Source organism: Grammomys surdaster, unplaced genomic scaffold (assembly GCF_004785775.1).
Source record: "Grammomys surdaster isolate TR1022 unplaced genomic scaffold, NIH_TR_1.0 165, whole genome shotgun sequence".
NCBI classification, from domain to species: domain Eukaryota; kingdom Metazoa; phylum Chordata; class Mammalia; order Rodentia; family Muridae; genus Grammomys; species Grammomys surdaster.
The window spans coordinates 18,617,027-18,642,192 of NW_021604613.1; the positions used below are offsets into that span (position 1 = coordinate 18,617,027).

The 25,166-nt window shown below is 36.7% G+C and overlaps 1 protein-coding gene across 8 annotated transcripts in view; it reads left to right on the plus strand.

Annotated features, from left to right (window-relative positions):
* Pikfyve (phosphoinositide kinase, FYVE-type zinc finger containing) overlaps positions 1 to 25,166 on the plus strand; it is an 88,113-nt gene that overhangs the window by 23,375 nt on the left and 39,572 nt on the right. For 5 of the 8 annotated variants that reach the window (XM_028765672.1, XM_028765667.1, XM_028765670.1 and 2 more), the window contains 10 exons: positions 4,622 to 4,760; positions 9,040 to 9,197; positions 9,868 to 9,979; positions 10,993 to 11,140; positions 11,651 to 11,818; positions 17,878 to 17,937; positions 20,031 to 20,160; positions 20,559 to 20,739; positions 21,521 to 21,595; positions 25,011 to 25,118. In XM_028765672.1, coding sequence (XP_028621505.1) covers positions 4,622 to 4,760; positions 9,040 to 9,197; positions 9,868 to 9,979; positions 10,993 to 11,140; positions 11,651 to 11,818; positions 17,878 to 17,937; positions 20,031 to 20,160; positions 20,559 to 20,739; positions 21,521 to 21,595; positions 25,011 to 25,118 — 1,279 coding nt within the window. Of the gene's footprint in view, positions 1 to 4,621; positions 4,761 to 9,039; positions 9,198 to 9,867; positions 9,980 to 10,992; positions 11,141 to 11,650; positions 11,830 to 17,877; positions 17,938 to 20,030; positions 20,161 to 20,558; positions 20,740 to 21,520; positions 21,596 to 25,010; positions 25,119 to 25,166 lie in introns of those variants that run through there. The other 3 variants (XM_028765673.1, XM_028765674.1, XM_028765675.1) reach the window with 2 other exon arrangements.

Below are 25,166 nucleotides of genomic sequence, written 5' to 3' on the forward strand. Positions count from 1 at the left end.
TTATTTATTTATTTATTTTTTAAACAAGATCTTGCTGTCCTGAAACTCACTGTGTAGCCCAGGCTGGCTTCTCCTTCATAATCCTCCTATCTCAGCTTTGCTGAGAATTCCCTTTTTTTCTTTAGTAGCAGTTTTGGCTTGACAGTAAAATTGAGCAGAAACTTGAAATCATACAACATGTATGTAGAAACAATGATTTGTTTCAGTTACCTCTGTTTTCATAACTTACTACTTGTCTCTCTTTATCGCTAGGCAATATTCCATTTTCTAGATGTGCCATCTAGACTGACGTCTCTGTTGATTTCTATGTTTTGGCAATTATATAGAACCCTGGGAACATCTGTGTGTAATTTTGGGTGTGTGTCTAGGGCAGAGTCTCAACTGTGTTGCTCTGTCCATTTGAGAATTTACAGAGATCTAAGTGTTTGTGTTTCAGTCTCCTGAATGTTGAGATTAAAGGTGAATGTTACCATACTCAGCTCTGTGTAATTTTGTTGTGTGTGGATGTAGTTTTAAGTTCATTTGCATAAACACCAAGAAGCATGATTTCGAGATCCATGTTTAATTTTGTAAAGGATTACCAAACTGTCTTTCAAACCAGTAATGCCGTTTTACATTTCCACAGGCAGTTCATGAGCATTCCTCTTCTTCTAAACCATTGCCAGAATTGATGTTGCTCGTGTTTTGTAATAGGTGTGTAACGGTGTCTCATCATTTTTTAAAGTTGCCATTTCCTGAGATGAATTGAGCATCTTTTCATTTACCATGTATTTTCTTGTTTTTTAAAAATTTTTTAAATTTTTTTAAATTTTTACTTATTCACACAGGGGTTATAAACACAAAAAGGCAAAACGTGGGGAAGGGGATGGAGCGTGGGTGTTCAGGGAGGAGTACAGATCTCTTTCAGAGCATACCATGTATTTTCTTTGCAAAGGAGTCTTCTGAAGTTCACTCTGCCCATTTTGTGATCATTGTCCATTTTTTTCATTGTTGAGTGGTAAAAGTTTTTTTTTTTAAAGTGTATTTGAATAAGAATTCTTTATCAAATGTACTCTTTCCTTGTGGCTCGTCTTTTAATTTTTTTGACATTGTTGTTTGCAGAGCATACATACTTAATTTTAATTGCATTGTGCCTTTGGTGTTCTATCTAAACAGCTGTCATATCCAAGGCATTCTAGGTATTCTCCTGTAATATCTTCACAGTGGTTTTAGTCTTACATTTTACATTTTGTGCCCTTTTCATTCTGATTTTCTAGAATGGATATGGTTCCATTTATCTCATTGACTTATCTTTTTGCTTAGATTATATCTTTTATAAGAGATAAGAGGTTGTCAGTTTTAGCTTTTTTCTGAGTATTGCTCTGAAGTTATAAAACAATGGTGTTTTTTTCTAATTCAATCAGTCTTGTATGATTATTATATGACATTCTAGTCTATAAAATCTTTCTCTTGTTGGAGAATTAAGTAGGGGTATTTAGAAGATGAAATGCTCTGATTTATTTATTTATTTTTTAAAAAGGGAGTCTGGCCTCTCCAGTGAGTGCATTAAAGAACATAAAGAGTAGAAGGTGGTTCAGTAGTCGGCAGTCCAAGCTGGAGAATATACTTAGATCATCATTGAAGTGAGGGGAGGGGACATGAACACATGAGAAGAGGACACATTTTAGGTGTATGTTGGTTGTACATATAATAGAATTTGCTAATCAGTGGAATGTAGGCTAAACAAGAAAGGACACCAAAGATGTCTAAGGTTTTTTTGATCCCAGCAGGTCACATGTGGCACTGCTGTTTATTAAAATAAAGATGGAAGCTGGAGGCATGTGACAGTTTGAATTTAGACATGTTGAATTTGTGATACCATCCCAGAGAGATGTCAGATAAGACAGGTTTAGAGCAGTGAATGGTGTAAAGCTATGGTACAGCTCATCAGGAAAGAGAATGTGGTAGGGGAAATAGAACAAAGCCTTGAGATTGGGGAAGTAAAAAGGAACAGGAAGAGGAGACAGCTTGAAGGCTAGTGAGGTTAGACACAGCCAGGAGGGCTTTTGTGTTAGCTGCCAAATGCAAAAAGGTGTTCAGTGAGGAAGGAGTTAATGCTGATATATTGAATAAGGTGAGCTAAAGCTGAGCCATTGGGTTTAAAAATAACACCGATGACCATGATAGACAATCTCAGTGGGTTCTTCATCAAACCGAGGAAAAGGAAGAATTGGGGGTAGGAGTTTCACTGTAAAGAGAAGGGAAATACACCAGAGGGATGTAGAGGCAGGTTTTAAAAGGTCAGATACACCACAGTATTCTCATCAGCATGTGAACAGTTACAGCTTTGCTGGTTTGTGTGTCTTCCTGTGCTTGGGTTGATTCGAAGATTGGTGAAGGTCTTCAGGATATAGAATTGAGTCAGTTAATGCTATCTTAATAAAGTTTAGCATCCTTGCCATAGCGTGTTTACTAGAGCTTTTGACAGCAAAGTTAACTAATTTTCTTTTATTCTTGATGCTACTATATTAGAGTGCATTCAGGAATTATTGCAGTGGTACAGAATCAGGCAGCATGGATGAATGCTTTACTGTGGAGTAGACTTAAATTAGTCGAACAAGATACAGTGACAGGTTTTCACTGAAAGAAGTGAGTAATTGATTATTATTAATTCTATGTTAGTGACCTGTGAATGATTTCTTATTTTAAAGTGATTTTGTCTTTATAATGCACAGAGAATGAACTTTCATCTGAGACCTATGATTTTGAACGGGACCTCTTGCTATTAGAGGACTAAATTTAGTTAAATTTCTTTATCCCTGATTATTATTATTATTTTTTCCAAGACAGGGTTTCTTTGTTTAGCCTTGGCTGACTACAACTTGCTCTGCTGGCCTCAAACTCACAGAGATCTACTTGCCTCTGCCCCCAACCTCCCACTCCCAAGGGCTGGAATTAAAGGCATGTGCCACCATGCTCAGCTTCAGCCCTGATTCTTGATTTAACAATTATTTTACATTTACCCAGGTGGTGGTGGCACATGCTTTTAATCCCAGCCCTTGGGAGGCAGAGGCAAACAGATCTCTGAGTTTGAGGCCAGCCTGGTCTACAGAGCAAATTCTAGGATAGTCAGGGCAAATGGAGAAACCCTGTCTTAAAAAACTAAAACAAAACAAAAAACTAAAAGTTTTAGATTTATATATTTATTATTATTTGTTTGTGTATATATACGTGCTACACATGCTACAGCACACATGAAAATGAGAGGATAACTCATACTACCATGTGGATTCCAAGGTTTGAATGCAGGTCATCAGGCTTGGTGGCAATACCACTACCTACTGAGCCACCCTACTTCTTGTTTTTTTCCCCTAACCTGTAAAATGGAGCTGGTAATACTTACTTCATAGAATGTGTGAGGATTACGTGAAGAAATGTATAGATTATCCCAGAAATGAGTTATATAGTGTGTCTTAGTGTTTTAGTGCGGTGAAGAGACACCATGACTCTTATAAAGGACAACATTTATTTGGCGCTAGCTTACAGGTTCAGAGGTTCAGTTCATTATCAAGGCAAGGAAAAGCACGGCAGCATCCAGGTAGGCCTGGCTCTGGAGAAGGAGCTGAGAGTTCTACATCGTGCTCTGTAGGAAACAGAATACGACTGGCGTCCTCAGGCAGCAAGGAGAGGCTCTCTCAATGCCCAAACCCATATTGACACACTTCCTCCAACAGGGCCATGTCTCCTAATAGTACCACTTCCTGGGCCAGGCATATTCAAACCACCACCAAATGGTGTCTAGTGAAGTTTCTTTTCATCCTTTCTATTGAAGGTGAAGTTTGATTTCAGTTTTGCTCTTTTTGTAGTTTTTAACTAAAATCTCCAATTATATTAAAAATGAATAAAGCTTGGTGATACTGATCTATGATCTATGATGTAAGTCATATGATAGCTTTGCATAGAGGCAAAATTAAGGATACATGTGAATACATACATAATGAGAGGAAGCAGATTTCTTATGACTTTTACTGATGAAATAAATTTTTAATAATATTTGAACACAGTATAGGCCTACTAATGAGAAGAAAAAGAATTCTTTCCTGAGTCATAACATTCTGCTTAGTCGGGGTTCACGATTAGTGTTCTATCAGATTAATTGCAGTATGTTCATTTATAAAACAGATTCTTCTTAGTTCCTGGGCTATTTCAAAATGGGCAGGCTAGATTTGGCATTCAGACCATATTTCTTGTAACCCAGATATGCAAGGTTATTTTATGTATATAGTTGACACTTTTTATTTTTCTCAGAAAAAAGTGACTTTCCAGTATTTTTTATAAGCAGAGTTTGTGTTTCCTTTGAAATTCTTACAAGCTGAGTTTGTGTGTGTTTCTTTTGAAATACTACTAATATGCAAATTGTATAATTGTTTTTTCCATAATATTTAAAATTTTTCAATTTTTTTAAGTCAGTTAATAGTTTCTGGTGTCCTTCCCCACTTTTCTTCAGTGATAGTCTGTGTAGCCATCATAACTACATTTATAGTTTCTTTAGCCCTGACACCTAAACATGGAAATATGAATCTTCACTTTATTCTCAGATGAACTTAAAATTGTGATTTTTGTCTTTTGTTTTTATTTCTAGATCAGCCAGCATTACTAATCTGTCACTGGATCGGTCTGGTTCTCCTATGGTTCCTTCATATGAGTCATCTGTCAGTCCCCAGGCTAACAGAAACTACATTAGGACAGAGACTACTGAGGATGAACGCAAAATTCTTCTGGTACCAGTCCAGCATCTAACTTGTTGCTAGTTTTGAACGTAAAGAATGCTGACTTTTTATTCCCTTAAAGACACACATACATAAGAGCGTCAGCTGGGCTTGGTGTTTATGCCTGTAAAACAAACTGGGAAGGCTAAGGCAGGAGAATCTTGTGTTTAAGACCAATTTGAGCTAAGTGGGATGTTGTCCTAAAAAAAAAAAAAGTATATCAATTAAACAGGGAAATCATTAGCTTAATCTTTTTACTAGCGTATTTTTTTCCTATACTCACTCCATTACTATTTCTTTCATTTGTCAAAATCAGAATTTATCTACAATTGAACTAGAAGTTAGATTGTTGTTTTCTTAACCTTTGAAACTTAATGATAACTATGTTTATATGACATAATAATTGACTCTTTCCTCAGTTTATGTGTATGAAAAACATTAGCCTAATTCTAAGACCAACTCAAAGAAATGAAAAATAAGTCTTTTGTTCTAAAGGTTATAATTCAAAAGGCAGAAGTAAGATCAATGGAAAGATTCTTACAAGTGAAAGAATTGATATTTTATTTTATAAGTTTATTTTGTTGTTTTTGAGACATAGCCTCTCTATGTAGCCCTGCTTCTCTCTATGTAGACCATGCTGTTCTTGAACTCACAACTCCCTCACGTGCCTCTGCCTCCCAAGTACTGCGATTAAAAGGCATGTACCACTATGCCCGGCTTTGAAGTAATATTTTAATAATAAAAATGTGTAAAATGTATGCCACAGCTTTATGTCATAGAGAAATAAAGTAAAAAGGTTGATAACAATGACGGAGTCAGGAAATTCCAAAGGCTGAAATTGGTTTCATTAGGCAGAATGTGAATCTTATTTAAAGATCTGACAAAAGGTGCAGATTTGGGGTCAAAGGATTTTCCATAGAAAGAAGTAGAATTTATTAGTTGTAACAGAGTTTAAGTTGGAATCTGTGGTCAGTTAGAATGGAAAGTTACTTGGGTCTACCTATTGGGACACAATACATTCAGTTTTTCTATTTACTGCTCTAGAGGTAGTGGGACCTGGTAGAATATACCCAATAATTGACTGTGTTATGATATCTCTGCTTTTTAAAGTTTTTTCAGCAGCAGGATATCCAGAATGGTTTTGATTTGAGATGTTATAGATAAATCTAGTTGTCATTAAGCATTGTTGTGTAATACTTAGTCACAAAGAACAGGGATCCAAAACCGTGTTCATTACTATTGGTTATATTATTATTTTGATCAGAAAAAATTAGAGAATAGCTTGAAAAGAGACCCTTATGAGTAGTAGTTCTGGTCTCTTGTAGAATATAAGGCCATATTATTTGCCCTTTAATAGGAGCACGGATGTTATGATGTCCTGTGCAAATAGGAAGTAATTTAAATACAAAAGGAAAATTAAATGCAGTCCCGTCTTCAGATGCATGAAGGAGTCTGTTATGGTCCCAAGGTCAAAGCATGAACACAGAGTCGTTAGTGAAGGTAACCCAAACTGGATCTGTCTAAACTATTAGTTGAAACAAAGAGATTGAGGAACATAACATTTTCAGTGGCACTCACTGTAACGGGTCAAAGCAGATAGCACTGCCAGAAAGAGATTCTCAGGTGACATAGGGCTCTGTGTAAAATAAGTTCTCCCTTGGTACTAGGGCCTAACCTGGGCCCAGGTGGGCAGACTTCTGATGATGTGGCCAATACCCTTTTGCCCTTTAGCTGGAGGTTTTCTATCTTTCTGGTGACTCTCATTGTCTCTTTGCCTTCAGCTGTTGTCCTTGATGGCCTGGGGCCAGGGGAGCTAAAGAGGAATCCATAATATTTTAATAGCTCCATCTGCAATGACAGATGTATATCCCTTCCCAATTAGCTTTATTTCTTCAGCAATAAGACCAGGGAGGTTAGAATGTGCCTGAGTAATACACAAAAGATGTATATCTTTTGTTTGAACTGGATGTTGTAGTTCCTATAGTAATGAAAGCGTAACAGAATGTGAAGACGAAATTAAAGCAGTTTCTACTGCTGGAAATAATCCTACAACATCAGATCAGTCAGTTGTACCAGGGCTGAAGAAAAAGAAGTATTAAACAGTGACTATCCAGACCATTACTCTAGACCCATAGATGAGCCATTAATAAAATAAGTATCTGTCAGTAGAATGAGAGAAGAGTGGACAGATTTTGTAATCACAAATTCAGTCTGTATGAGAAAACTTATAGCTTACCAGCTGGATAATAACTTCCTATCTTTCTCTAATAATCTGCATATGGAATTTGACAAATCCATAGAGTTCTGTAATGCTCTTAAAAACTTATTGTTAGTTAAGGATAATATAATACATCAAGGATCAAATCCATATAATTGTTGACATTGGGCTCACCCTTGATTTTTTAATTGAGTAAGAATAAGGTAAGCAGTTAGTATTTTATGATCCCTAAGGTGTAAATAAATCCATTCCAAAGGTTTATTCTCTTGTGCTATAATACCTGTAGGAGACAATTTAATGGGGAAAATGAATAAGTTTAAAGGAAGTGAAGGACCCCATGATCCACAAATGCTTCTTTTAGTCAGGATTTAAGTAGCTGTAGTCTTTTCATGCCTCTCAAGATAAGATGCAAGGGCTGTCCAATGTCATATTATTCTAGAGTTTTAAGTAGATTTATTTATTCATGCATATAAACATTTTGATTTTGTTGAAATTACACTGGAAATTTCAAGTCCAGTCCATGAGGCTGAGAAAGAATTGGAAAACTGATTCCTTTTCACGGTCGTGCCCTAGCCTGCTTAGGTTATAAAGTTAGCATTTTTACATGGTTTCCTAAATCTTCACCAGGCAATGGAGGAAAAATAAGATTAGATTACCAAATTTCTCAACTCAAGCTTCAGGGTCATTTTCAGCCAATGGAGGCTATGTATCTTAAGGAGGCTCGTCACCAGCATAGTTCTCAGTGGCTCTGTTTTTACTTTCAGTTTTACCAGAACGAGGAAAATCTCCTTTTTTGCCTCTTTTACCAATGTTAAGGTTTGGACCTCTAGTTTATATTCATTCTTCCTCATGATTAATATCCTCCTTATCTTAATCATTTTTATAACAGTCTGGATTAATGTCCAAGTGACCCAACATTATTCAGTGATCTTTTCCCTGTGTTTGTATGCCATTAGTGTTCTTTGGATTCTGTCCCATGTTTCTTTATCTAAAATTCCTTCCGGAAACCAGAGACTATAGCTATAACTTGCAAGCAGTGATTTTAGTACTTGTGCTCCTCCTTTAAAAATGATGTACAAGCTTGATATAAGACAGCTTTTCCTGTGTTCTGCCCATTATTCTCACTCAGCTCCTTCTGTAAGGGTCCCTGCTCTCTTATCTCATAGCTGACTTCAGGTCCCTGTATTAGATACTACTTCTTTTCCACTCTAGCAGGCGGTGAGACCTGGGAGAATGGAGCTGATAAATGAGGTGGACTAAAGTCTCATGCAATAGCCAACTTTATTCAGAGCATCAGACAATATATAGTCTGAGGGTTAAGAGGAGTCACCTGAGTAAAATGTACAGTCACAAGAACAAGCTGCATGTGGAGGACAAGCCACATATGGCAAAGTCTATTTTTTCATTGAGGCATATAAATAACCATAGCCTGTTGTAATAAATAAACTCACTTCTATCTGCTACACCTGGGAGGAGCATGAAAACACATTCCAGGAACAATTCCATGTTTTTGAAGAAACTGCTGTCACAAGGCTTGTGTTTTGTTTTCTTGGAGTTTTCTCACAAACACTCAGAATTCTCACACAGCTCCAATTTTGGACTGTGTCCCAACATCTATTCTTACAAGTTTAGGTTTGAGGAACATTGTTGTAAGTTTTCTGGGGTAGGAAATTATTCAACAAAGACTTTCTTAAGAAACATTTACTGAGCAGTTGAGAATAGGGGAGGATGCCTAGAATCTGTGCAGTGTGGACTGCTATAATTATCTTAGGGTCACATAGTGATTATTATCTTTGTCTTCCTTGACTTGTCTCCAAAGAAGAATTTTATATTGCATATAACTAAGAGACCTATAATATGTGCCATCGACTGGAAAAAAAAAAGAATGCTGGAATTAATGAGTCAAATTCAGTTGTCTCCATGTATGTGCCATTTATATTTAACTTATCACAGTTAGCTACTGTGAAGAAATCCAAATTAAGATTCTTTTAAGATCTTAGAACCATAGGACAGTGTCTGAACAGAGCACAGCATCCCTCTTGGGGTAACTCGTTGCTTTTGATGTGATTGTAGGACAGTGCTCAGTTGAAGGATCTGTGGAAGAAAATCTGCCATCACACCAGTGGGATGGAATTTCAGGATCACCGTTACTGGTTGAGAACACATCCCAACTGCATTGTAGGAAAGGAATTAGTCAATTGGCTAATCAGAAATGGACACATTGCTACAAGGTATTTTAATTTCAAAATGTTTTGAAATTATTCATTAGTTAATATTTAATGATTAGTATGTATATTTGAAGATGTAAAGGTAACATCCTTTTGTGAGTTAGGGTGCTGTTTTAGGAATTGGATGGTTTGGGGGAACTAGCTCTTTAACTTTATTTGGTGAGAATGTAAGGAGGCAGATTTGGATCACGGTTTACCACATTAAAAACAAGGACTGGTGGCTAGTGAGATGAATCAGTGAGTAAAGGCTCTTGTCCTGAAGCCTGATGACCTCAGTTGGATTTTCAGAACCCATATGCTATAGGAGGAGGTAAAGCATCTATGGAAAAAACTAGGTCCAGCAGCACATTCCTGGAGAGGCAGAGGACAGAGGTTCAGCTTGCTGGTGACCTAGTCTTAAGTGTAGTTGGAGAACTCCAATTTCAGTGAGAGACCCTGTCTCAAATATAAAAGTGGAGATCAATTGAGGAAGACCCTCCATATTCTCTGTCTTCCACATATGGGCGCCTGTATGTACACAGACACACATAACATTGCAGTAATTCTTCAAATGGATCCCTAGTTCTTTGACTAGAAATGATAAAAAAAAAATATGAAGGGGTGTTTTATCATGTGCCTACACAGTTCCTCCACATAACCTTTTAAAATTTCAATTTTCTTGGTCTTGATTTAGGGCACAAGCTATAGCAATTGGACAAGCAATGGTTGATGGACGTTGGTTGGATTGTGTCAGTCATCATGACCAGCTTTTCAGGGACGAGTATGCATTGTATAGACCACTGCAGGTAAGCTTGTAGTAATACTGCCGATGAGAACGGTAGTAGCTTATTTTGAAGTTGTGTTTTCATTGATGGGAATAAAAAGTAGTCCAATCACCCAAAGATTCTGTTTTTAAACTTACAAGATTCAGTGCTAGGGAGGCACCCCACCATTGACTTAGCTGGCTTTAGGATCTAACACTGTTAGTTTGGTATGGCTTTGCTTAAACTTGGCTTTCTGGTACTTAGTTACTTGTCATTTAATTTTAATGCTGTTCAGTTTTACTCTGTATCTTTAGAACTAAGAGGGAGTAAAGTATATATAATAAATAAAATGATTATAGAATTTAACATTAGTTATTGAGTTAGGTTTTGACTCTTGGTATACAAATTGTACACTAATGATCAGATGCTTAAATTTCTTTTTTTCTTTATGATAATGAAAATTATTTATAGAGAAATTTTTTTAAAAAGTTATAATTCTTTAATTTTTGGTTTGTGTAAAATAATACATATATATATATGTATACACATACATACACACACACAAACACACATATGAATGTATACACACACCACACACACACACACACACACACACACACACACACACACCCTCTTATAACAAAACTCTAAAAACCTTGTGGACTAAGCTTTGTAAACTGCAACTAGAAGCTCCATAGTTAGAGATGACAAATAACCTCGTAGTGGTGTGGTATCATTTGTTCAGATTGGGTTGTTTTTTTTAGGGGGTTCTAGAGTTGCCAGGGTTAGACTACATTTAATGCTGTCTTCACTTAGAACTAAAGGATGAAATGAAGCCCTGCCAAACATGTGTCAGAGAGAGGTTCATTTATAAAATGCTATCTAAGCTCTGTAGTTAGTGAAAATTCTAATTTTAGGAGTGGTCATCAGTATGATACTGCTCTGCACCTCTTGTTATTTGGTTGTTTCTATGTACATTTATTGAGTGGTTAAAGTTACCGTGCACTGGTGTTGCCACTAAGAGCTAGTTGCTTCCTGTGCTTTGGTCCTTTCAGAGTACAGAATTTTCTGAGACACCTTCTCCAGACAGTGACTCCGTGAACTCTGTGGAAGGACACTCTGAGCCATCCTGGTTTAAAGACATAAAATTTGATGACAGTGACACAGAACAGATTGCTGAAGAAGGTGACGATAATTTGGCTAGTAAGTTTGGCTTTCTAAAGTTTTAGTTTTTGTTGCTTATTGCTGTGTTGGTACGATAAAATGCTTGTCTTGTTTATGATTTAAGGTTCTCACTTGATGGAAACATCTGATAGTGATCCTTGTCTTAGATACAGTATTTTCTTAAGAAACCACTTTGTTAGTCAGCTGACATTCATTTCTGGATATTGCATTAGTCTCTAGTTTGCAGCAGCTTAAAAATAACTCCAGCTAATATCTCAGCAGGCAGCTTCCTTATATCTCCACTGTGGTATCAGACTTTCTCTCTGCAGAACCTCCAATATATTACCTCATTTAAAAATTCCTTTTAAATTTAATCTGCTTAAATTTATTAAGTCTACCCAGAAGTACATGAAAATACTGTATCCATTTTGGTATTGCACATTGGGCTTGTATATTAAAAACATTTTTTTTCCTTTCCTCCAATGCCCTGATAAAACCCATTTTTACTCCCCTCTCCCTGTATTTCTTTCCCTTTCCCAACACTAAAAGATTCTGCCAGTCCTAGCAAGCGCACTTCAGTCAGCAGTTTCCAGTCCACAGTGGACAGTGACTCAGCCGCTTCTATCAGCCTGAACGTGGAGCTGGACAACGTGAACTTCCATATCAAGAAGCCCTCCAAGTACCCACATGTGCCCCCTCACCCTGCTGACCAAAAAGGTAGGAGGTAGTCACCAACTGGACTCCAAACAGGCTGAAAAGCTGGGCCCTAGAATCTCATTACAGCCTGGCCTCTGGCTTCCTCTGTCCCATAAGGCTGAGGGATTTGGAGTGGGTTTTGTTCCACCCTTTCTTGCCTCCCTCCAGTACTCCTCCCCACACCTTTTTGGTTGACTCTTTTTATTTCTTATTTTAACCCCTTTGCACTGCCATGCCCAGTTAAAAGTATAGTCTTTAAAAGGAACTCTTCTGATTGCTGTTCCCATAATGTGCAACTTCCAAGGTGGCAATTCTTTGTATTTATAACATGGACGTTCTGCTCTATTCTTTTGTCTTTTCTTCATTTAACATCACAAAGCCTCTTTGCCTTGCTATTCTGCAACAACAGTTTCTTTAAGACAGTGTAGATTTTTGAACATAGATTGGGGAAATTTTTCCATTAATGTTCATTACATTTTAAATTTTCTTCTCTAGTAAACAGTGAATTCCTTTGTAATTTTAGTTGTCTTATTTGATGCTTTAGTTTATGAACTCAAAAGTACTAATGACCACTTAAAAAATTCCAAAAACAAAATCACTATGTAAAAGGAAGGATACAGCAAACTATTTCTAACATTTAACATTAGCAGCATAGATGGATTGTTCCTTTTTAAAAATGAGCCATATATTACTAGATGCAATTAGAAGCTAATCTAAATTATAACCCTAAATATACCATTTTTTTAAATAAAATAGGCAATTAATTATGGCAGTTCATTATAATAATAACCAAAACATCTTTATTATAGATAGACCCCTTAATTTTATGGTTTTACCCAGAGTTTGAATTTTTAAACTTTTAACTCTAAAACTGAATTGCTTCTGAAATACTTGTCTAATTCTTTGCCCCTCTTTACTTTAAACTTAAAAATAACATAGAGGGCATTTGGGTTTATTTATAACTTGAAACATTTATATTCCTCAGATTTCTCATAATTGTCAATGTAAGCTATTATCAAGATGTAATAAAATGTCAATTAAGGTAATCATGACAATAAAAAGTGCTGCTTATTTAAGAAATAAAGTATTGAGACAGAGGGAGAGAAAACAGATTTGACTGTCACTGTGTTTAATAAAATCCACATGGTGATGGGATCTTTTTTAGTATAGAAGTTTGAAACATGATGGGAAGATCTGGATGAGTGTAAGGGACAGTGAGGCCAATCTGACCCTGTGAGAATCCACTATTCTGTAGTTACATGAGGAAATTTGGCTTTTAATAAGAGGTGTAGGTCAGCAGTAGAATATGACATGACAGGACATCTGTCCTCTGAATATGCCTGGTAGCATGAATGCAGAGTGTGAAGTATACTTGTTTGCTGATGATTTTACCTTTTGGAATGTTAAGCATGTTTTGAAAATTTTGAAAAAAGTAACCCTTCATCATAGACTTCATACTGCTGAGCTGGCACACGTTTACTTTAGGAGACCTAACTGAGAATGTTAGGTGAGCAATAAAACTGAGGCTTCAAAAGTGACATTTTACAGCTGACCTCAGTGTAACTCTCTGGAAAATAAAAGGAGACATTCCTGCAGTTGAAAAACCCATCATTCTTATTGAAAACTCTGGTTTTAAATCTTTAAAAAATGATAAAAGTTATGAGCAGCAACTGCCATTTGAAGATACTTCTGAAAGAAAGGCACATACTTGTTAAGAAAAATGACAGGATTGCAAAAATCCATGTTGTACTGAAGGTTGGAGTAAAGGTCAGGATATCAAAGAGTCCAGTTGTCATAGAAAGAAAAATTCGAAATTATTAGAGAAGTAGATGTAGTTCAAAATTAATATTGTCTGAAAAGATACATGAATAAGGAGAAATGAAGTCCAAGAGAATAAGGAGACAGAGTGCATGGTTAGTTAGTTCAGATAACTAGAGGTAGGTAGATTGTGTTCCATCTTATTAAAAGAAGTTGTATTTGTGATCAAGAAGTTAGAATCTGTAGTCTTTAAAGAATCCTGTGGAATAGGAGTCTAGATTACTGTATTGCTGCTAGATGGCATGATATTTTTTCTTTTCTTTATTTATTTATTATATGCATTGATGTTTTGCCTGAATGTCTGTCTGTGTGTGTGAGAGTGTCAGAACCCCTGGAACTGGAGTTACATAGACAATTTCAAGCTGCCATGTGGGTGTTGGGTTCTTTGGAAGGCAGCCAATGCTCTTAACCCCTGAGTCATCTCTCTACACCCCCCACCCCGCCTTGAGACAGGGTCTCTCTGTGTAGCCCTGGCTGCCTTCGAACTCATTCTGTAGACCAGGCTGGCCTCAAACTCATAGAAATCTGCCTGAATCTGCCTCCCAAATCAAATGCTGGGATTAAAGACTTGCACTACCACCTGAGATATATATATATAGCTTCTTGATAGGGCTTTGGAAGGTAATAACATTGTAAGAAGTTTAGTGAGTAAAGTATACTATGGTATTTAGAAAAGGATTTGTGGTGTCTGGGAGCCTGTGCTGCCTAGCTAAAATAAATCACTTTGAAATGAACCTAACTCTACCTTAATATTGATAAGAAGTTGGTAGGTTAGAGGAATGTCACTTTTTTTTTCAATGTTAACAAAGCATTTGATTGTCATCATTAACTTTTTTGCCCGAGACAACAATGAAATATGTAAAAGAGTTAGTTGGAGTCAGTGGTCCTATGAATTGGGTAAAAGCATAGGCTGTGCTGTGCTGAGCTAGAAGATGGCTCAGTAGGTAAAGGTACTTGTCACCAAGATTGAAAACCTGAGTTCCATCTCTGATCCCCACATGGTAGAGAACAAGAACCAACTCATGGAAATTGCCTTCTGACTTATGGCATTGGCATGCCCCCTGCCTCCCAAATAAGTAAGTAGATAAATAAATGTAAAAATAAGTAAGGTAGCTCAGGTTATGGAGTCTGAATTAGCTTATAACAATTGCTTGCTTGTTTTTAATTGTTGTTTAAGATGATCATTGTCAAATTTGAAGCCAGTAAGAAGAGAATATCCTAAGTTATCCTATAGGGCTTTGGTTTAGTCAAGATTGTTCAATACTTACTAGAGCAGATTAATAGTATAGGCTACTGGGTTTCATTGTGGTTCTTCACATAGTCATACATCATATTTGTATTAGTTATATGGAACAAAGTGATGCAGTGACCTATGTATATAAAGGAACGCATCAGTAAAACCAGGTAACATCTGGCGCCTCAGTAACCAACCTTTTTTTTTTTTTTTTTACAAAAACCTTCAAGATTTACTTTCTTGTAATTTTAAAGTATCTACTTCATAATATTAATTTCAATCATCATGCTGTAAAGTATATCTCGGTTCCTCTACCTAACTGAAACTTCCTACCCAGACCAACACTTCCTTATTCTGTCCACTCCTGCTGGCCTCTGACACCCAGGATTCTGTCCACTGTGAGCTTTTGTTTTTTTTTTTTTTTTTTTTAATGGAAGTCTGCAAAGCATAGTATGTTTATAACTGTAGGAGTTTAGCAGTGCTGTTATGAATGTTGGCAGAGTTGTGTAGCTTGCTTCAGTGATTGTGTAAAATACTAAAATGAGCAATATCAGTTTGAGACCAGCTGGAAGAGGATGCCCTTAGGTTATGCTATAGAGCTGGGTATGGCTATATCAGTTTGTTTAGCACTTTGTGTGTGGGTTGTGGGACAAATGTTTATAAGAAGTTGTTTGTGTGTTGTGTGTGTGTGTATACATGTATACATGCATGTATGGAAGAGACCAGAGGTCAACACTGAGTATTTTTTTCATTATTAGTCTTCACCTTATTTTTTAAGACAAAGTGAACCTGGAGCTCACTGATTTGGTTAGACTAGCTGGGCAGCAAGCCCCAGACATCCTCCTGTTTCTACTCCACACTGCTGGGATTACAGGCTTGTGTGGCTAAATTCACCCTTTATATGTGAGTGTTTGGAATCTGGACTTAGGTTCTCAAGCCTGTGTGACAAGCACTTTGCGGACACTTTCAATACTTTATAAACATTTTTATGTACTTTAAAAAAGGTTTATTAGTATTTTGCATGTATTTATGTATACCATGTATATGCCTGGTGCCTGCGGATGCCAGAAGAGGACAGTGAATCCCCAGGAACTAGAGTTATAGATGGTTGTAAGCCACCATATGGGTGCTGGGAATTGAACCCAGGTATTAAAATTCGTTTGGTGTTGCAGGCAAGATTCTGCAATGTTCTTAGAACATTAGTAGCAATACTTTGAGATACAGGTGAAAGCCATGGCTCTGTGAGCCATTTGAGTGGATTTCCCATGCACAGAAAACATGTGATTAAGGAGCAGATTAAGTATCCCATGGAGAGAAACACTGGATCAGACCTAGCGCATGTGGGGCATTACATGGGACATTTGCCTGTTTTTTTGAAAATTCCTTACTGCGAAAAGAAACTAGATCTGTTCTAAGTAGAAAGAGAATGAGGAGACATGGCAAGCAAATTCCATGTGTGACTTGATGGGGTCCAATTTTCAGGAACCATGTTTTTGAAAGATACTGTGCAAATAGATAAATTTGAATATGGATCAGTTCTGTGATTGTTACACTATTGTCTGCTTTCACAATTATGTAAATGATAGGGTGGCTATAGAGGAGTGCTCTCGTTTTAAAGTAGTGCTTACTGATGTGCTACTTGCAAAGTTTTGTGAGTAACTTGAAATACTTTACATTCAAACTTTATACTTACATGTGTGTATGTTTGTGAGTGTAGGTGTCAGGAGTTGTGGAACTGGAATTATAGGCAGTTGTGAGCCATCATGTGAGTGCTGGAAATCAAATTCAGGTCCTCTGGAAGAGCAGCAGATGCTGTTAAGCCCTGAGCTAACTTTACAAGCGTGTGCAGATACATAGAGAAATAAGATATTACAAGTTTTCAACAATTGCTATATCTTAAGTGGACAGTATACAGGATTTTTTGTAGATTTAAATTTTTCCGTATTGAGAGGAGAAAACTGTAATTTCTAGAATTTGATATTTAAGTTTTAGTATGAGAAGTAGGGCTTTTAAATAGCAATGCATTAATTGAATTAACAGAATTTGGCATTGCTTTTTTCTGCTAGAAATATAGAAACAAATTATATCTGTCTTGCCTACATACTTGGTTATATTGTATGGTGTAGTTTAGTTTTCTAATAAAATATTTTCTTTGCTTCCTGGCTGGAAGGGTGAATTTATTGGCTTAGAAATGAATTCGGAAAATGTTTTGTGGAATATTCACATATAGTTAATGCACTGTGGTTTAATTTGCATAGTAAAAAGAACCACTCTGGGCTGTGTTTAGAGGAAGGTTCATTTCTAGAGTTTCACTTGTAGAAACGTATTTAGATTTTAAATGCTTTGAAAACATTCGGAGTGTATTCGTCAATTATCTTATTGCAAAGATGTGGTAATAAGCTAGGAGTTAAAAAAACCAGGAAGTATGATTTTAAAACTTAACAAAAATTCCTTGAATTATATCTTTATCTTCTGCCGTATGAATTTTATTGCATGTATCTTGTACATTTTTCTTATGTGGCTTCTATAAAGTACCCTGCCTATAGATAGTCATTATTTGTTAAATAATGTAGTGATACATGAGGAAAGTGGTAAGTGATGTAATGTTTTACAGTTTTTCATGCTAATTTCTAAATTTAAAGGAATAAGAGAGAGCTTACTCTTAAACCATTTTGAGTGACCATGGTCCAGGAACATTGGTTTAGGCTTCTTCAATTTCCATGTTTCAACATGGAAGCAGTTTAATAAATTGGTTCTGTTTTGACAACTTCGGTCATTTGAAAACATATCTTTTAAAATGTCTGACATTTGAACCAAGGCAAATTGTTTAATGATTCTGTTGTCAATTTAAGTCTCCTGAAAATAGTTTAGTATGAAATTTATAAAACATATGTAAATGTTTGCTGGATGGTGATGCATTTTGTAGGAGTACCACACCCTTGTGGGGGTGTTCTGCTGCATAATTATGCTGACATCTTGAAGTCACATGTCTTTTCTTCCTCTTCTCTGTTCTCTTCCTGGTTTGCAGAGTATTTGGTTTCTGACACTGGAGGACAGCAGCTCTCAATAAGTGATGCCTTCATCAAAGGTAATCTTAAAACAGCTGTACTGGAAGTGATGTCTGCTTCTTGATGGTGTGCTTGAGGTCTTAGCACATTGACTGACAGAGAGTGCTAACGGTATTTGATTATTCTGGTATCATAGGAACGTGATTTTAAATGTATAGAATGACTTTGGAGTATGTTGGAATTCAAGAGTATACAGTTGGTCTCAGTTTGAGATGAGATCTTTAATGTAAAGGTGATTAAATTGTTTTAAATCAACTTTGTGTTTTATTCTTTTGAAGGCATTCTATAATAGTAAACATTGATATGCATATTGTCATGGTTTGCCTCACTGTTAGAGACCTCACAAGTGAGCTCATTACTTGAATTTACTGTTCGCCCTGTAGAATTGGAAAGAGAAGAAGGCAAAGGAGAATAAAGCATGAAAGCCACTGTCAAGTTCATTGGGTCTAAAGAAGAATAGATGAATACAAACGTCTTACCTTAACTTAAGCTGTTGAGGAGAAAAGGCAAAGGGAGGGAAGGGTCTTTCTCCAGTCTTCTTAGTTCCTGGGGCTTTAGAAAAAGTGAGGCGGTGGGGCAAGTTGGAACAAGGGAGGCAGCTGCTCTGGCTGGGGAGGCTATCTAAATTCACCTTCTAACATCTGGTTTGACTAGAAGTTTATAGACTGGCTGTTCATGTAATTGAAAAGTGCCAGTCTTGTGCCTCTTGTACCATTCGTTACATGTGCTTAATAGAAGTTGATTTGCTTTAAAAAAGAAAGCATTACATTTCCTATCTCTTTCTTTCCATGTGTTCAGTCATATTCTATGATTATTTAATGAGCACATGTTTTGTAAAGCATTGTTGTTTAACTTTTTTCATCAATTTTATCCCTCTAAAAAGTTTTATTTTTTTTGTCATTTATAAGTGTGTGTGTGTGTGTGTGTGTGTGTATGTCTGCATATATTTATACTCATGTTAGTGGAGGCACCTGCAGAGACCAAAGGTGTTGGATTCCCTGGGACGAGAGTTCCAGATGGTTGTAAGCTGCCAGATCTGGGAGCTGGGAACTGCTTCTGGAAGAACAGCAAATGCTCTTAACTTCTGAACCGTTTCTCCAGCCCCCAAAGCAGCTTAGATCAGGCTGACCGCAAATTCATAGCAGCCTTTGCCTCCTGAGTTCAGGAATTAAAGGTGTGCACCACCACACTCAATCGTTTCACCCATTTAAAAATTTAAAGACTTCAAAATCATATGTAAATTTTTTATTATGTTTTATTTAGTATAATTTCTTTATAGTTTATTTTTTAACGTGTTAAAATTTTGTTTTAAAGCCTATATTGTAAAATACAGTGGAGGATTGTGTGACGTGACTTTATACTGTCATTTGGGACTGGGATTATCTATGAGAGTTTCTCTTCTGAGAATTCAGGGTTACACATGACGTTACTATTGCCATTCAGATTTCAGTTGAATGTGGTTTTCAACTTATATTTTATGTGGAAAATTTCCATTCTTTGTAACTCTTTAAAACAGAGGCTCTCAACCTGTGAGTCTCAACTTCTTTGGGGATCAAATAGCCTTTTTACAGGGGTTATCTAAGACCACTGGAAAACATAGATATTTGCATTATGATTCATAATAGTACCAAAATTAGTTATGAAGTAGTAATGAAGATAACACAAGGAACTTATTAAAGGGTCACAGCATTAGGAAGATTGAGACCCACTGCTTTAAAACAAGCAGGATGAAAAAATACTATTTTGTTTGTGTTTTAGAATTCATGTTGATACTTTTAGTGGGAGAGTCTTTGTTACTTAGGTTAAGTTACTTTTCATAATTGTTCTCAGATTTTGTCTGATGGAATTGTTTCTTCATTCTTCCACTATGCTGGGTCTTGCATATGCTAGAGAAGTGCTGTACCTCATGCCCTGCTTCTATAGTTTAGTGTGTTGATATATGTGTATTTATATGATTGCATATTTTATCATATATTTTAATTGTGTGTTGATTACAAGTCTTTGCTGTTTTATAGCAATAATTTATATTGGTCACCTTCTGAGAGTTTTATTTTTTTAAGTGTATGAGTTGATGCTATGAAATATGCCAATGAAGTACCCACTTTATGTTTAGAGTCCTTATTTAATCGACGAGTAGAGGAAAAATCTAAAGAGCTGCCTTTCACTCCTTTGGGATGGCATCATAACAACCTGGAACTCTTGCGGGAGGAGAATGAGGAGAAGCAAGCCATGGAAAGGCTGCTGTAAGGCACTAGATTTTTATTTTTCTCTTATAGCTTTTATAATTTTCAGTGACTTGGCTATATGCATAATCTCTCTTGCTTATAAAGTGAAAAAATTAAAAGTGTAGTCTGAGTTCTGATGAAATATCTTATAAAGCAGAGTCCCAGGCTGATTGTCTCCATTTTAATTTATGTGTTAAAATTTTATTTCAGCACTTTGAAGGTCATTTGTTAGTTTAAAGCTACTAACAGATTTCATTTATGTACAGAATCATTATGGTAAATAAAGATACATTGAAAGAATAAAATTGACATGGAAGATCTTATCTTTGAGCCATAATTAGAATGTTTATTTCTTTAAAATTGCTTCTTGTGTTTTTAGTACTTACTGTAAAAACTTGTTTTTCTACATTTTGTAGTTCAGCTAACCATAACCACATGATGGCCCTACTCCAGCAGTTGCTTCAAAATGAGTCATTGTCATCGTCTTGGAGGGACATCATTGTGTCACTAGTCTGCCAGGTTGTTCAGACAGTCAGACCTGATGTCAAGCACCAGGATGATGACATGGATATCCGTCAGTTTGTCCATATCAAGAAGGTGAGTTCTGCTACTGTTTGCTGCTGCTAGGAACTGCTGGGGCAGGCCTAACAGTCGTTTATCAGGTGATCTGAAAGGAGTCATTACCATGAAGTTATCTTCTCTGTCAACAATAGGAATAGAACTCTTGGTAGACCTTATAGGAAGTGAGAGGTGCGTGGAAAGTTGTGGTGTGATGTGAGAACCAAAATAAACAATTTCTTCCTTTTTTTCTTTCTTTTTAGATTTATTTATTTATTTATTTTATGTCTGTGAGTACACTGTTGCTGTCTTCAGACACCAGAAGAGGGCATCAGATCCCATTATAGATGGTTGTGAGCCACCATGTGGTTGCTGGGAACTGAACTCAGGACCTCTGGAAGAGCAGACAGTGCTCTTAACCACGGAACCATCTCTCCAGCCCAATTTCTTCCTTTTCTAATGCTGCTTCTTAGCATGTCATTTATGAGAAAGCCTGTTCTTGTAGATTACTATCACTGTCTTGAGGAAAAGCAGTGAGTAATTGCTTTATTTAGATAATATTAACTTGGGAATGTATGTTTTACCCATAATATTTAATGTTAAAAATAGTGCCATAGACACCAGCTTATTTAGTCAATGAGTATTTAGAGTAGAGGGTAGCAAAACAATTATGATGAGATTGTTAACTATGAGATGAAGTGAACTATATTCTGGAACTTTCTCCCTTTATGTTGCAGATTAAAGATGCTTAGACATAATAATAACCTTCTGATGAAGTCTGGGTATATCACTAGTTTTTATTGTTTTCTTGTTTTATTAGATCCCAGGTGGAAAGAAATTTGATTCCCTGGTTGTCAATGGCTTTGTTTGTACCAAGAACATTGCACATAAAAAGGTAATAAGTTTCAGTTCAGCAGTGGAATTCAGTAGACCATGGCTATGTGCTAAACTCACAAGTTGGGATTTCTTACTATGAAGGAAAAGGAGATGTTGACGGATGCTTAGTCATATGGTTCATAAAGGTGAAAGTTCAGAGGTTCCAGGAAAATCCCCCAGAGCTGATGATAAGTCGGAATTTGAATAATGGAAATTCATAAGACAGAAGAAGGAAGGGAGAAAGTTAGGTTTTCAGTTCAATAGAGGGCAATGATGCTGGTATCCTATCTCCCTAGACCTTGCCTAGGCAGGACTTTTCTGAAAGACTGCAATTCTTTAAATGGTTTAGTTTTCTACAACTGGTCTTCTTACAGAATTGTCATTATTTTCTCACCTATTGTACTGGCTGGTTTTGTGTGTCAACTTGACATAAGCTGTAGTTACCACAGAGAAAGGAACCTCCCTTGAGGAAATGCTTCCATGAGATCCAGCTTTAAGGCATTTTTCTCAATTAGTGATCAGGGTGGGAGGGCCCAGCCCATTGTGAGTGGTGCTATCCCTGGGCTAGTAGTCTTGGACATTATAAGAAAGTAAGCTGAGCAAATCAGGGGAAGCAAGCCTTAAGTAAGCAGGATTCCTCCATGGCTTCTGCATCCAATCCTGCCTTCAAGTTCCTGTCCTGTGTGAGTTCCTCTGGTGATGAACAGCAATGTGGAAGTGTAAGCTAAATAAACCTCCAACTTGCTTCTTGGTCATGATGTTTTGTACAGAAATAGAAACCCTAAGACACCAATTTTACCCTTACTCTCAGCTCCAAGGCCTCTTTTGAGCACTAGCACAAAGAGAAGAAGTTAGGTTAGATAATGAATGTTAGGGAATCTTGAGATACGAACTTCTGAGGGCTTTTAATTTCTTGGACACCTTGTTAAATACCTGGATCCCTAACCTTTTTAGACTGTCTCATTCAGTTGGTTAAGGGAGGAGGAAAGGTTAGATGAGTGAGTGAAGGACCGTATTGCATTTAAAATGGACATTGTGAATATTTCAGTATCATCTGTTGGTAGTCATATTCAAATACATTTTTATTGATTCATTTTCTCTGGGCCTTTTGCTCAGATGAATGTCTGTATAGTACATATAGTGTGTACCTGATATCATGGAGGTCAGACGAGGGCATCAGATGCCTTGGTACTGGAGTTACAGATGGTTGTGAGCTTGCCATGGTGCTAGGAATTGTATACTAAGTGCTCTTACCTGCTGAGTTGTCTTTTTAGCATCTTGGTCTTCTCATTTTGAGAAACTATAACACCATTATTAGATTTTGCTCTACTTTACAATCGTCAAGGAAACTACATAACACTAAAGAATACCTTGGCCTCATCACAGGAGACTTGGTGCTGGGAAGTCAAGACAACCACTTTAGTCTGAGAACATAGATTGTTGAACTGTAGTTCTGTTTTCACTATTTTCTAAGTATAGACTAATACAGTTGTCTCTGAGTTGTTGTAGGTTATTGGTTCCAGGGTTTCCAGGGAATGCTGAGATGTGGGACACTCAAGCTCTGTGTATAAGATGGCTTAGTGTGTACTTGTAATCTATTGGATACTTTCTTGTAGACTTGAATTTATCTCTAGATGACTTACAATGGCTAATACAATGTAAATGTACAAATAGTTGTTTTGCTATATTGTTTAGGCCCTAATGAATTTAAATGATAGAAAAAATAATTTGTGCATGATTAGGACTCACAGTTAGACTCTTTGCCCATTTTGCAAAAATTTTTCTATCTGTAATAGGTCAAATCCAGGATGTGGGAATTTTGGGCTGACTATAAGACATTTAGCCTTTAGAAAATTGTTAATGATCACTTATAAATAATATGCTGGTTGTTTCATGAAATATTAAAAAGCATCTCACGCTATTGCTGGCTAGGCACCGGCAGATAGGCCAGCCTATTCTCTGCCTGGCAGACTCTGACTCAGAGCTCCAAAATTGCTCTCTCCTCCCTGCTCACTAAGTTCCCATGGATGGCTGCTGTCATGCCCACCTCACACTTCCAAATTCCTGTGGCTAGCTGGGATGCACACCTTACTTTGCTGCCATCCCTTTCTCTGGAACCCAGTTGAGTCGCTGAGTGAAGGAAAACACCACATAATCTTAGTTTAGAATCAATAGGTAACACAGTTGCTGGGTACAGAACCTATCATCCTAAGTTTGTAAACTAATTTATGTTAAATCCTTGAGTGGTGGATCCTGGTGGATCCAACAGCCTCTGGCTTCCTACATTCTGTCTCCCTTGCTGCTGCTGTCCAAAAGGGCCCTTCATTTCTCCTGCCTTCCCTTTTCCTCTTCCTGACCCAGACAGAAGTCCCAACTCATCCCCCAGTGATTGGTCCCTTGTAATCTTTATTCATTAGGAGAAGGTTCCGCCACAGCTGGTATTAAATATTATTTCTTAGACATGGTCCAACATCACTTTGTATATACAATCTTGTAAATCAGGATATGACACTTTTAAGGTTCAGTGTCAAGCCAAAATAAGTGATTTTTACTGAATTAAGACTAAGAATCTTAGTCAGATGGTGGTAGCTCACTTTTAATCCTAGCATTCAGGCGGTAGAGGCAGGTGGATTCTCTGAGTTTGAGGCCATCCTGGTCTATAGAGGGAGGGAGGTCCTCCCTATCTTAAGAAAACAAAACAAAATAAAAGAAGGACTAAACATGTTAGACCTTTTCAGGAGTTGACGGAAATCATGAGTAGGAGAGGTAGAAGCATACCCATGAATTATTGTTTTGCCTCACTGATCATATTTAGACATAGCTTTTAATTTTAGAGCCTCAAATATATTAGCCCACTTACTTGCTGTCCTCAGAACTGTTTGCCAATCTGGGCTATGTGAGTTTGGTCAAACTGAAACCTTAATGGCAGCACACAAGTTGCTCTGCCTGTGGCTTTAGTCACATAGTTGGAATGTTGGCAGAGTTTCTGCTTTTGACAATAATTTTGTTTTCTCTTTTAACTTCACTTTATCCATTGGGCTTGGCAATTTAGGATGTATTCTGTTAGAATAGTGTTTAAGTACCATTAAGTTTTCTTCCTTTTTTACTTTTGAAGTTTAGAAAGACTGAAATATAGTTTCAAAGTTGTTGATCTAGAGTGTGTGATACTCTGAATATAATACCCACTGCCACCTAGAGAGTACTATTTGTTCTTACAGTATGAGAAATTGTAAAACAAAAATATAATGAATAGTATAGAGGAATAGGTAAGAAAAAGTTGTTTTTGAAGAACTTGCTTTGAAAAAAAAAGAGAATTACCCAAAAGTAATAAATTAGAATTTTATAATACTAATAGGAATTATGAACAATATGAATTAAAATTATAGTTGAAAGTCTATAAAGTATAAGCCTTTAACAAAACCTTTTTTTTTTAGATGAATTCCTGTATTAAAAACCCCAAAATCCTTCTGTTGAAGTGTTCTATTGAGTATCTCTACAGAGAGGAGACAAAGTTTACTTGCATTGATCCTATCGTGCTTCAGGTAAGAAGTTCTGGAGGAAAGCATTTGATGGATTCTTACCTTCTGCAT